This window comes from Athene cunicularia, assembly GCF_003259725.1.
Source record: "Athene cunicularia isolate RWA chromosome 2 unlocalized genomic scaffold, athCun1 chr2_part1, whole genome shotgun sequence".
Taxonomy (NCBI): Eukaryota; Metazoa; Chordata; class Aves; order Strigiformes; family Strigidae; genus Athene; species Athene cunicularia.
Window position 1 is genome coordinate 142091493 of NW_020799095.1, and position 12453 is coordinate 142103945.

The 12453-nt window shown below is 37.5% G+C and overlaps 1 protein-coding gene across 2 annotated transcripts in view; it reads left to right on the forward strand.

Moving 5' to 3' along the window:
- Nucleotides 1–12453, forward strand: part of NSMCE2 (NSE2 (MMS21) homolog, SMC5-SMC6 complex SUMO ligase) — a 127705-nt gene that overhangs the window by 49842 nt on the left and 65410 nt on the right. For both annotated transcript variants that reach the window (XM_026843121.1, XM_026843120.1), the window contains one exon: nt 9242–9395. In XM_026843121.1, coding sequence (XP_026698922.1) covers nt 9242–9395 — 154 coding nt within the window. The remainder of the gene's footprint in view (nt 1–9241; nt 9396–12453) is intronic.

Genomic DNA, 12453 nt, shown 5'->3' on the forward strand with positions numbered 1-12453 from the left:
CTTCTTGTGCACTTCCTATACTACAGTCAGCTATCAGATTGCCTCCCATATCCACCTTACAGTTAGGTATTACTATTGCTAGTATTTTGTTTAATTACAGTTTATTATATTGTTCACAGTTTTTCAGGTTTCTTTTAATGTGGAGAGTATGAAGCAAGCTGATTTTGAGCTACAGTGTGTAAGTTAATGTAATGACCTATAATAAAAAAGCTGCTCAGGTTTTTACAAATTTCTCAGGACCCAGTTTTGTGAGGCTCTGTATAAAAAAAGATGCTGTGGAATCGGAAAGTTGGGTTGAGTCATGCAGGACACAGCTGTCGTAGCATAGAAACTGTCAGACAGTTGTGAAGGGCTCTGTGGGCATCATAATAAAGGAAGATGTTTTTGAACAAAGATTTTGAAGAAGGATTTAAAGATATATGCCCAAATGTTAATGAGGAGCTTTCTGACTGCAGAACCAGGAGACAGTGTGAATGCATTTGTTTTGAAAATCAAACAGGTAGAGTGTTGGGGACTGGCGTCCTCAGCTATCTACTGGCAAGAATCAGCCTCTTGGTGCTCTGATGACAGATAACAGGAAAGGTGTGGATAGACTTCAAGGATTCTGGAAAGTCGGTGGAGAGGATGTGTAGGGTAGTGATGTAGTCAAGATTAATCCAGGCTGTTACACAGCACATATTGTCTGCAAAAATTGGTGACTATAGAGGAATGTATAAGCAGCTTAATCTAGCATACTAGGAACAAAGGCCCTTTGAATGTTAATTTTCTGATACAGTTCTGCTTCTGAGGTGTTGCTGAAACAGCATAAATAACAAAGATGGGACCTATAGCAAAGAGGAGGAAAAGAATTGCTGTTGAAAATATCATCCTCTGTCAGATGATATACTGCCTGCAGGGAGCCTATAAGAACTAGGGAACTGAGATATCCTGGTGAATAAAGAAGGATAAATATAGCAGACAGACCTGGGATTTAGTGGCTAATAACTCTACTGAGGGCTGTCCTAATAGGAAGCTGGATAAGAATGCATCACTAATAATGATTGAAGAATATGATATGTGAAAAGGCTCAAGGGAGAAACTTGTATCTAAGGCATTCACAGTAAAGTGCAAAATAAAAGGCAATTCTGACATGGCACAGACTGGGACTGTCATAAAGGTGAGGTGTATTTTACCTACTGCAGTGTTAGGAAGGTAGGTACTCCCAGTTTATAAGGAAATTGAGGGGGGCATGCTGCAGTTGCACTTTTTTTTTTTTTTTCTGCTTAGTGCTGTGGAGCAGACCCTGATGGAAGTATTGCCATCTTGAGCCATGTATTAATATAGATCTATTAATTCGGAGAGTCTAGCCTGTGTCAGCCAGGATATATGTTTTTCAACTAATGTCAATTCAAATAAAGCATGAGTCTGTACTTAAGAAATCTTATTGCTGTTTCCCAAAAGTGTAAAGGTTACATTTAGTCTTGATGAAAAATGACAATATGACTCACATTGCTGTTTGGAGAGTATGAAGAAGAAATGCTGTCAGTGCTGAAGAACTTTTTGAGGACAATAATTTCATCAGATGAATCTAAAAAAATGAGAAAAGTAAAAATAAAAAAAGTCTGCTTGAATTTTACTGGAGGTATACCTAAGGAATTTGGAAAATATCCCTCTGGAAAATCATCTGATTTTAACAATACATGCTGTATGCAGGTCACCAAAGGATAAGTCACACTTCGTATTTAAACAGGGATCAGCTTCACAGCTGGCATAAATCAACAGTGTTTTGTAGGAGCTGTTGAAGATAACACTGAATTGTACTTGGTTTAGGATTTAGCCCTTTATTTCCACACTATGGAAAACATGGGTTTTAGTGATCTCAGTCAACCAGGCAGAGCCATACAAGAGTAAACAAGTTGTTAATCTGAAATCACCTTAGGGCGGCCTTCTGCTCCCACTGAAATCAATGTCTAAATTCCCATCAATCTGAGTGGGATATTAAAGGAAAAAAAAAAGCTCTAATATCCATGTTAATGTATTTTCTAAATACGTGAATTAATCAGCAGCTTGATAAACTGGTTCAACAGCCTGATGCATTTGCTGAATCAACCTTGCTAAAACAGATGCACCATCTGCCTCGCAGTTTCTAACATGCTGTTAAAACAAAGCAACATTTTTATAAGAATAGTTATTTTTGCTGTTACAGGCCTTAATTTGTGCTTCTGCACATACTTCATATATTGAAAAACTACAGAGAAACAAGATGAAGACAGACTTCTGTTTGGCTGAAATCATTAAGAAAATTCAGTCCAACCCTCACAGCAAACCACAAGCAGTTGGGATTTCAGAAATGCTGAAGGGATTAAGGTGCTAAATATCCATTAACTTTCTTCACTTTGGTACCTTGGGAAAACCTCACTGCTAATGCTCACATTTATTGCTGTCTTTATGAGCTGGTGTTACACTATTGGTAGCAAGTAGTTTCAATAGTGGTATTTCAGTAGGATCCCCTTTAATTGCTTCTTTTTTGACACTTTTCAAAGCAGTGCACAAGGGGTCTTGGTGAAAGACAAAAAGATGTTCATGGTCTGATCTCTACCATAGTAGGTAAGTGGGGAAAATACAAAGAGCATTTTTTTTTTCTGTTAAAACATGTGCAGAGTAAAGCATTTTGCTTGAGGTGAAACTTCTAACAGATGGGAACCCCAAGAAATGCTGTTCAGGCTGTAAACTTTGCATTTAGGCCCAGGCAATTTTGTTTCTTCACCTGGTGCTCATTTACTTTAATCCCACTCTGTATATATAGTTCCTTTCTAAACAGGAGAAAGAAAACAAAGCCAAGGTCCATTTCTAGCCTTACCCAAGTGACTCCAATGCACCATGACTTGTGAAGAGCTCGTTTGGATATACCCCAGCGTACATGGAAGCAGTGTGTGCTCTTCTGTGCTTTCTTTCTTTATAAAGGTTAAACATCTCCAGCTGCATTCAAAGCAGGGAAAAGACAGTGTGGAAGGTACTAGCAATTTTATTATAGGGAACACCTTAGCTACAACCACCATATTGCATGCTGCTTTTGAACCATGGCAACCCTGCTTCACCTGCAGACTGTTACTCTGGCAGAGTTTTGGAATATTTGAAATGTGCTGACAGTCATTTTCTGTTGTGTTGGCCCAGTTTAATAGGCAGTATGTGTCATAAGTATGGGTCAGCCCTTATAAATATGCCTCTTTTGGCATTTCACAATTGTCTGCGAAGGTGTTGCTCAACCAGAGTCCCAGCCCTGCAGCCATGATGTATAGAGGTGTTGAATCTCCTGAATCAGATGTGGGCCCTTAGGCAATTCTGACTGCAGCAGAGCTGTGTTCAAACTAGTGCAGCTCCTGCTGCTGAATGATGATATCCCTTTTGACTGCCCTTGCAGCTGTTTCCAAGAGCTGTGTTTTATTTGTGCATCAACAAATGATCTGATATTTGCTAAGGGTTTGAATCCAGCCATTGAAGAATAATAAATGACTGTTTAAGTTGAGATGAAATTTTGCAGCCTGATTCAGTTACAGTGGTGACTCACTTAGAGTTGGTTCTCACATGATTCACAAAGTGTATGGGTGACTCAACCCACAAATTTACTTAGCTCCCATGTTATTTTCCCTCTCAGTGAAAAAAAAAAAATTGGTTATAATAAATAATCACAGCAAACTTTGACTTACCCTGAGGTAAAATAAATGTGCGTGTTGAAAGGCTGCATATTTGTAATAATAAATTATTTAGTGAGGTAAGGATGAAATAATAGGATGTAGAAAATGTTAAAGAAGAAAGAAATATGATGTGCATTTTTGGCTGAATTTGTTTCACAGCAGTTGTAAATAAAAGAAGAATAGTTATTTTTATCTGATGAAGATGCTGAGAGAGGCTCTTTTGACAGCATCTGTACTTATTGCTATAGCCAACCAATTCTTGGCATTTGTTCTCTGAAATAAGTAGTTTTAGATATGTCCATGTCTGTGTCAGACATTTTAAAGTGATGTCACTTCAGAAAGTGTGAGATACTTACATTCTGAAAACCAGGTCTTAGGATGCCTTAGGCTAGTCCCTCCAAGTCCTGGAAAGTACCTGAAGTTGTCTGTGAAAAATCTTGACTGAGTTCCTTTACAATGTCAAATTCACAGAGATAAATTCTGTCCCAGCAGGAGCTCTAAGATACTGTTTTTCTTCAAAAGATGCAGGCTGCTATCAGTGTTCCATAAGCATATGCACAGACACATGGCTGTAGTGTAAACACTGTCTAAATTACTATGAATTTAGTTAGCTGGACACATCAGTGCATCCTTTTTTGGGTTGTTCCAAAAGGATATAAATATCTAGGTAACTACATACCTCTGAGCTTCTTAGCACTGAGTGACTAATCACCCTCCCTTGAAACAACAAAGAATCTGAAAAATGAAGAAATTCTGCCATGTTAGCTGACTTGGTCATTAAAAAGGACATTAGCAAGCTGGAATGTTTCTTTACCTCACGAATACCAAATGCTGATAATATCCATAAATTAAGATTTAAAATTCCATATTTTGTAGGGATTAAATTACAGAGAACAAATATTGTGTGGTTTGAAAGAGATTAAGGTGAGAGTTCCGAATTCTTTGGAAAGATAGTTCTGCAGTTTGCGTCACTGCTTTGAGGAAAGCTCAACATGGTTCAGGTACAGCAAGAAATTTCTGAGAAATAGAATGGATGGCACTGGCATATGCCCAAAACCCAAGAGACATAAACAATAGCCCTGAGAAAGAGTATCTAGAAACAGTGACAGGATTAAAAATATGCGCTAAAGGACTTCTGTGCTAGAGAGAGAAGAAAGAAAAGGCTAAAAAATAACTGTGGAGTGTCACATGCTGAACCGCGGCAATGCAAAGTCCAGTGGAGCATTTTTGTGGTATACAGAATCCTGCTCTTTTTTATCACAAAGTTTGCCAAGCAGCCACAAACTGGTTTAGGCCTCTTTGTAGAGAGTGAACTAAATACACATGTTAATTTGAACTTTCCCTCAGCTAAAGGAGAAGGTAAAAGGGTGGCTTTGTGCTCAAAGCACAGAACTGGGATTGATTTATTCTTGTTTCTGCCACAGTCTCCCTGTGCAACCTTAGGCCAATTTATTAATCTCTTCATGCCACAGTCTCCCCATTTGTAAAATACAGTTGATGGTACATATGTCACAATGGGCTTTTGAGGCTAAATTCTTTAATGTTTGTAAAGTGGTTTGGGACATAATACTGGGAAGGACAGAGGACTAAATGCTGCAATACTGCATGCAATTATTCTAATTAGTGACTTTTTAGACACTGATCCTTGTATGTAGACTAATACTGCAAGCTGGTCCAATTTTAGTCTATGGTACCTTTGACCTCACTGGTTCTGGAATTGATCTGGAACAGAATAATTTATTTCCTGTTTGGTGGTTATGGTAATTGATGAAATAAAAATTCTCCAGACTGCCCCTTAGAATACCCGGAGTTTACCGTTATCTTGCACTGTGCAAGCTGGCCTTTCAAAAAATATGATTTTTGGAGGCATAGTCTAAAAGTTTATGCATGTAATAGACACACTACCAGTGAAAGAATGCACAAAAGGAAGGCTCATCCTTACAGACAGATATTGGCAGAGGTCAAGTATTTCATAAGCGTTGCCCATCAAGTGCAGTAACCTCTTTGCACATATCAGCTGTGACCAGGTGGTGTGGTATGTTGCCATGAGCAAATCTATATTTTGATAGGTAAACCACAGCTACGTTTTTCTAAACAATTATTTTTTTAGTGTTTCTAAATGTGTTTTCTTATCAGCACTGCTGGTAGATCATGTATGGAGTACCATTAATTATCATGTATAACATGTCTGTTCTCCCTCTTACTGCTGAGCTCCTGTGTAAACACCCATGTGGTTCTTCGCTGCTATGGGACTGTCACAGCAGATGCTTTTGCTTTTTCTATTGCTGTAAACAAGCTGTTGTGACTGATACTTCTTTTCACCATATGTCCAGAACACTCCCAGTTCATAGTTGTATGTCATTTCCAGGATGCTTTGTAGGGTGTGTATGCCTCCACCCCATTTCAAAATCAATGTAACTCTCAATGGATTGACTAATGACTGCAAGGTGTTACTTAGCATGCTGGTTTTGGCTGACAGTGCTACTAAACCAACAGTCGTTTGCTTAACATGTCTTTCAGGGTTCCCATGTGAAGTAACTTTTACTGACAAATTGAACAATGCCAGTGGCTTCAGGTTTGCTAGTGATATGCTGCTGAGACCAAAAAGAAGTATGACCCCAGCTTGTTGCTCTGAATATTGATAATTTACCCTGTCCCTTAGCCATATCCTATGTTTGTATTATCCTCATACATTTTCTTGTGCTGATCTCATCATCACTACGTACATCATGGATCTGTGGAGTAGGAGCGGGTGCTGAGAACTGAAGAAAATTGTAATGTACCGGTAAGGGTGTTGTGCTGATGCAGTATTTAAGTATATAAGTTGCAATTCTGTCCCACCATGAGCAACTAGGACTGATGTCATATTTTCTTTCATTTGTTTACAGTTATGTTGTTGGGTTGGACCATTCTCAACCCTCTTCATGGAATAGGATATGTAGCACAAAAGAGAATTTGCTGGTTCAGAGCAAATATATTTACTTGTTATTATAGTGGGTGGACATGCCTTATTATTCACGTGTGATATGTTGACCTTCCAGAAGGTCTACCTGGCATTTCAGTAATAGCATGTGAAGGTACAGTACTGAGCGTGGTCAGGAATGGTGTCTCTACTAATCATTTTAATGAAAGCAATAGTCTGGAGGTGAACAGAAACTGAATTCAAACTGTAAACGTGAAAGAAATTAAAACTACAGGAAAGAGCATTCTTTGAGCATCTCTCTTATCTGACTCTATAGGTTTCTATATTAGATGGTTGTCTGATGAGATGTCATATGTGCTGCATTCCTGGCCTATCCTCACAACATAATATATTGCTATGGGGAATATAACTGTTGTGAAAGCCTTTTTTTTTTTTGTCTTGATAACTGGTGGAATTGTTCATGTTGCCTTTAGTAAATAGCATGCTAGCTCTTATTTTGTTAGATATATGGCAGCAAGCTGTATGATTATGGTTACATAGCCAAGGGATGGTTTTGTATAATTGTTCTCTTGAGGTTAGTACAGATGTCTACATTCTAATTTTTGTAGCTCCACAGTGGCAGGGGCAAAGCTTATTCATGTGCATTTAATGCAGTTTCTCAAACATCTGTTCTTTTTGCTAACATAACAGTATAAGTTACAGTTCATGCTCTTTTTCTGCCCATATGTGTAAAGTCCTTTAATTCTGGAAGTTGGAGTTGAGAGAACAACTATTTGAACTAACATTGACTGTGCCCTTCTCTTCACCTCTCACTCTGAGGGTATGATTGAAGATGCTATGTTGGTGAATTTCTGTACTCAAATCTTCCACCAGTCAAGAAAAAGATGAAAAGAGCCTGATGTAACTATATCAATGTGTAACATAGTTCCTGTGGAGAGGAAAAGATTATTGACATTGTCTTTGCTACAGATGGATGTTTGTAATGAATGTCTACATAATTTCTTTTACTCTTTGTGTGGCTGTTGGAAACTTAGAAGCACTTTGGGTTTGTTTTTTTTTTTAGTACATAGCTAGATCTTCTGCATGGTGTCTGGCCATAGTGCTCTCATTCGTGGTGAGGGCAGGTCTTAGTGATGGGCTATGCTTGTGCATGTGGTCCTGTGTTTGTACGCTATTTTTATGTTAGGGAGAGAATGTCTGTAAAAACAGCCTGATGGAGTTGTTGAAGAAAAGAGTATGTTTGCAATACATGTTGTCCGAATCAAATCAATATAACATGTTGAATTTTAAATGTATTTTGGTTCAGTAACTGCTTTTCTGATAGGAACATACACCTGATGGCCAAGTTTCTTCTCCAGATGAGTACTGAACAATGTTGGTTTTGGTTGTGATATGCCTTCTTTTGCAGCAGGTTTGTGTGACACTAACACGGGCAAATCATTTGATCATACGATTGCCCCAGTGTCCTGGGCACAGGATGTTCTGTTTTCCTTTGCTCCTTTGGTCAAGTTTCATAGGGTAAGGACTGTACACTACTGCTTGGCTTTATGCAGAAGTCTGAGCATCTGTGATGACATGCTGCTGGCCTTTCATAGTCACTGTGCTCCTTTGGTACCAAGGTATTCCTGACTCTTTCCCATTCACAGTTAGATGTTGTGGTAGGTGATCTTTTATCTCCAGGTGCTTTGAAAACTGCATGCTATCACATGGCATTGTGTGTTTTTTTCTTATTTTTCTTCTTGCCACAACTTGCATCTGTCTAATGCATATGTGCCAGACTGGCTTTACTCTTGGAAGAAATAATACTACTATGGATTGCTTTGCTTTGATTAAAAGTAAAGTTTTCATGGCTACATAGCATTTAATATATCTGCAAAGTCCATTTTTACAAGAACATTTATTATTTCTTTGGCTTCTGGGGGGTTCTCAAAGTCCTTTTAGAATCCTTGGAATATCTTGATATTGCCCATGTGATGACTTCCCTTTTATTTATAGTCATTTATTCTTCAGACCATTCCAGATGCAATTACTGTAAGCAAGTGCTTTTCAAGAAACTGTGTTTTTGCCTGCCTGTACAGCACAATGCTTCTTGTTCAAACAGCAGGAATAAATTGAGGTGGTTTCCTTTTACGTTAACTATCTGGACTGCTTTTGCTGGTGTTATCATGATAATCATGCATGTAGTTTATAAACTTCTGTAAAGCTGAGTCAAAAATGGTAAGAAGAGTGGAGGGTTTTAGAAAATTCTTAAAAAGGTTATTTCTGGTTTTCAGTCATCTTCTCACTTTTTGGACAGAGTCTTATTCTTTGGTTTCATTCACGTTCAGTGTTGTGCTGGTTGTTGTTAACATGTTGACTTTTACCAGTCATAGAAGTCAATTTGACAGCAAGGTTCAGTTTTCCCTATGGCTAGTGTGAGAAATACCCTGTATACAGCAACTGAGTTAAATGACACTGAGAAGTTAATCTCTACATTTCAGTTACTTTTGCTGAAATAATTACCTGGATGTTATGGCTTCAGAGCAGGAAACCTAACTGTAGTCAAAAGAAACTGAGATTATGTTAATGAATTTTTGCTTGATGTCTTTTGCTTTGCATTAAAATGTGTCATAATTAATAATATTCTGTTACTTATTCCTTACAGATAAAACGAGAAAAACCAGAAAATATACCAGATTTAAAAAAATTGGTAAAAGAAAAATTTACTGCACTGGAGAGCAAGAACAGTGACTCAGATTTGCAGGAGAATGAAAAATATATGTATTTTAAGGATCAACTTAAAGAGATGCGAAAACAATGTAAGTCCTATTTAAAAAAATTACAGATTATTTGAATGCTAAATGGTAAGATGTGACTAACTGTCCTAAAATACAGAACTGCCAGTTACGGCTCTGAGGTGAGTGTTCTTATTTAAAAACTTACTTAAATTCATATCTGTATAGAAGAAAGCCAGTGTAATTACCTTGGTAGTGTTGTTTAGACTCCCAGTTTCTGCCATGTTTGAATACAAATATCATGAAAATGTTGCTTCACACCTTTTTTTTTGTAAGGTGGGCTTTTTCATTTTAAGACTTTAATTTTTTTTCCTTAACTGATATGATCTTCTAATAAGGATTAGGTAAGCTGTTTTCATTTGTCACTTAAACAAATTGCTCCTGTTTCACAACTTAAGAGTGTTGCAACTCTAAGAAGACCTTTGCTTTAATCGTAGAACTATATTGTTGGAAAATGCTTACTGTGTGTGTTCTCAGGTTTACAGCTTCTATGCACGCACTGTGTAACACTGCAAGTTATTAAATTCTGTTCTTCTTAATTCATGTGGTTTATCAAGTGTTAAAATTTTAAGGAATTTGTGCTTGAATTACCAAAAAAGTTGGAGAGAGAACAGTTCTAGTATTTATGCAACACAACAGAATTATAGGCTTTTATTGCCCTGCACGTATAGCAGCCATTAGAATATCACTCTGATTACTGCTGCCAGGAAAGTTCGTGGGCTCTAACACTATTTGTGCTGTTCTTCCCCAATCATGATTATGTTTTGAAATCGTATTATTCTGCTTTCTGTCCCTTGACCCATGTACCTATTCCCTCCCACCCTACATTTTGATTTCAACATAAACTGGTATCTCAGGAACTTCAGGAGTCATAGATTAATGATTTATACCATTGGAAAATGATACTCTGGATGCTGTCGTGTAGCTCCCATTGAGTTTTGTTTTCTTGGAGCCCTATCCAAAACCCACTGAAACTAACAGAAAGAATTTTACTGCTGAATTCAGTGGACTTCAGATTACTTTCCTGTAGAGATTTATGAAGCGTGAGGACATGCTTGACAAGGTGGATTTTAGATCTGATATCTCAAGACTCCCTAGGATTAGAGCTTGAGGGCTTAATATATTTGTTTCCCATCTTTATGGTTTATAAGATTTTGGATTTGAGTATTAGCACTGATCTCTGAGTTTAATAGAGCTCTTGGCACTACTCTAAGAATGAACATACCAAGTTGTAGACCACAAAACAGTATAATTTTCACTCCCTACATAACCATAAAATTATTACTGCCCCACCATTATGTTGTAATTCCTAATTTCCAGGTGTTTGTAAATGAGAAGATAAAATCTTGATAACTGACTTTGGATTTACTTTCTACCCTGTAATTGCCTGAGGAAGGGGTGTATGCCCTAGTAATACATTCAGCTCAGGCTATGGGACTGAGTTCTAACTGGCAGACCTGTTGAAAAAAACCCAAATTAAATAAGCACAATGAGTTATTCTTTACAAAAAAACCCAACCAAAACCAAACCGAAAAATGAACAAGGGCATCATTCTGCTACTACCACCTGAAATCCAGATTTGTCTTACTAGCCACTTGGTCTTTTGTTTTGGTTATGCATAGAGGTCAGACTTTGCTCAAAATGAAAGGAATGATGATGTTGGATGGACTGCTCTGTTCAGTACACAGACTATTGAACAGCTGGGTCAGCTTGGGTTTCGTAGAATTTGTTACATTTTTGATGAGGTAAATCCATCACATTTGCTCCTATTGAAGCATTTAATGCAATTTAAAAGGTTGAATGGAAAATTGTTAGTTAGCTTTCACAAAAAGTCTTGGATGCAATATAATGAACGTGTGTTCAAATAAAGACTGGTGCAGCCCACCTTCTTTTGAAATGAATAACTAAATGCCACCTCAGGTCTGCAGATAGAAAACAGGTTATATTTTTCAAAGCAAGCACAATTCTGCTCCCTTAAACTTGCACTCGTGTTATGTCTTCTGCCTAAATAATCTGTTGATTCACCATAAAGTCACTTTCCTACTATACTTTCCTCTTCAAAAGGTTCTTTTACCAGGAAGGCTCCCAGAAATTCTGAATTAATAATGGGTGACTGAATATCAGTGGAGTTTGTTCATATTCACATATGTAAATTTGCTTCTATAGTTACAGTGACCTGGAACCACTAAGACTGTCCAGTTTCTTGAATTAATTGTAGTTATGTGATCTTCTTGCCATTACCCTTATCCTCCCTCTCTACTTTTGTGTGTTTTTCTCACACCTAGCTTTTAAAAAGACCCAAGGAACTGAGTATCACAAATTTGTTCACAAGCTTAAAAATTACAGATACCCACATCCTTATCGGATTAGGGCCTCTGGTTTTAACATCTTTGTGAGAGGCTAAACTGACATGTGTACTCTCTCTGGTACAAAAAGCCTCTTCTCATTGTTGGACTCTAGGCAGTAAATTACTATGCTGAGATGTGGAGTTGAGCACTGTCAATATTATCTACAATATCACATATGCCATGTAGAAAGTGATGTTATTGTAAAGAAAGTGGGCTCAGAGGCAGGAATTTCTTGGTTGCAATACCAGCTGAGCTGAAGATTCTTAAAATATGTAAAAGACATTACTACTTTTGATAAGCTGGTGATTTACCCTATAGCACACTTTGTGTACATGTTATTTCTTTTTTCTTTTGTAAGGAGAACATTAAGGTCACTGTTAAATACTCAGCAGCCATGCTTAAGTCATCTGTGTATTCTTTAGCTTCTCCTGTATGAGTTGTAATATCAAAAACTTGAGTCCTACAATACTGGTCCCATAATACAGCCTATTATAATGTGTCTGCAAATTTTGGGGCACATTTTAAAACTACTTGATGTGTTATATGTATTGACAACTTCATCATCAGCTACCTGATTAATATTTTGTTTTCAGTGATTAGTCTTGCCAAGTTTGGGCACAACTTAGTGCATAACTCTTGGCCCTTTCAAGCACACGTATACAGTATGGTCCATTTTTTAACTGTCCTTGGATTTGGTTTTATTGCTAAATCAGATGAAATAAAACAACTCCAGC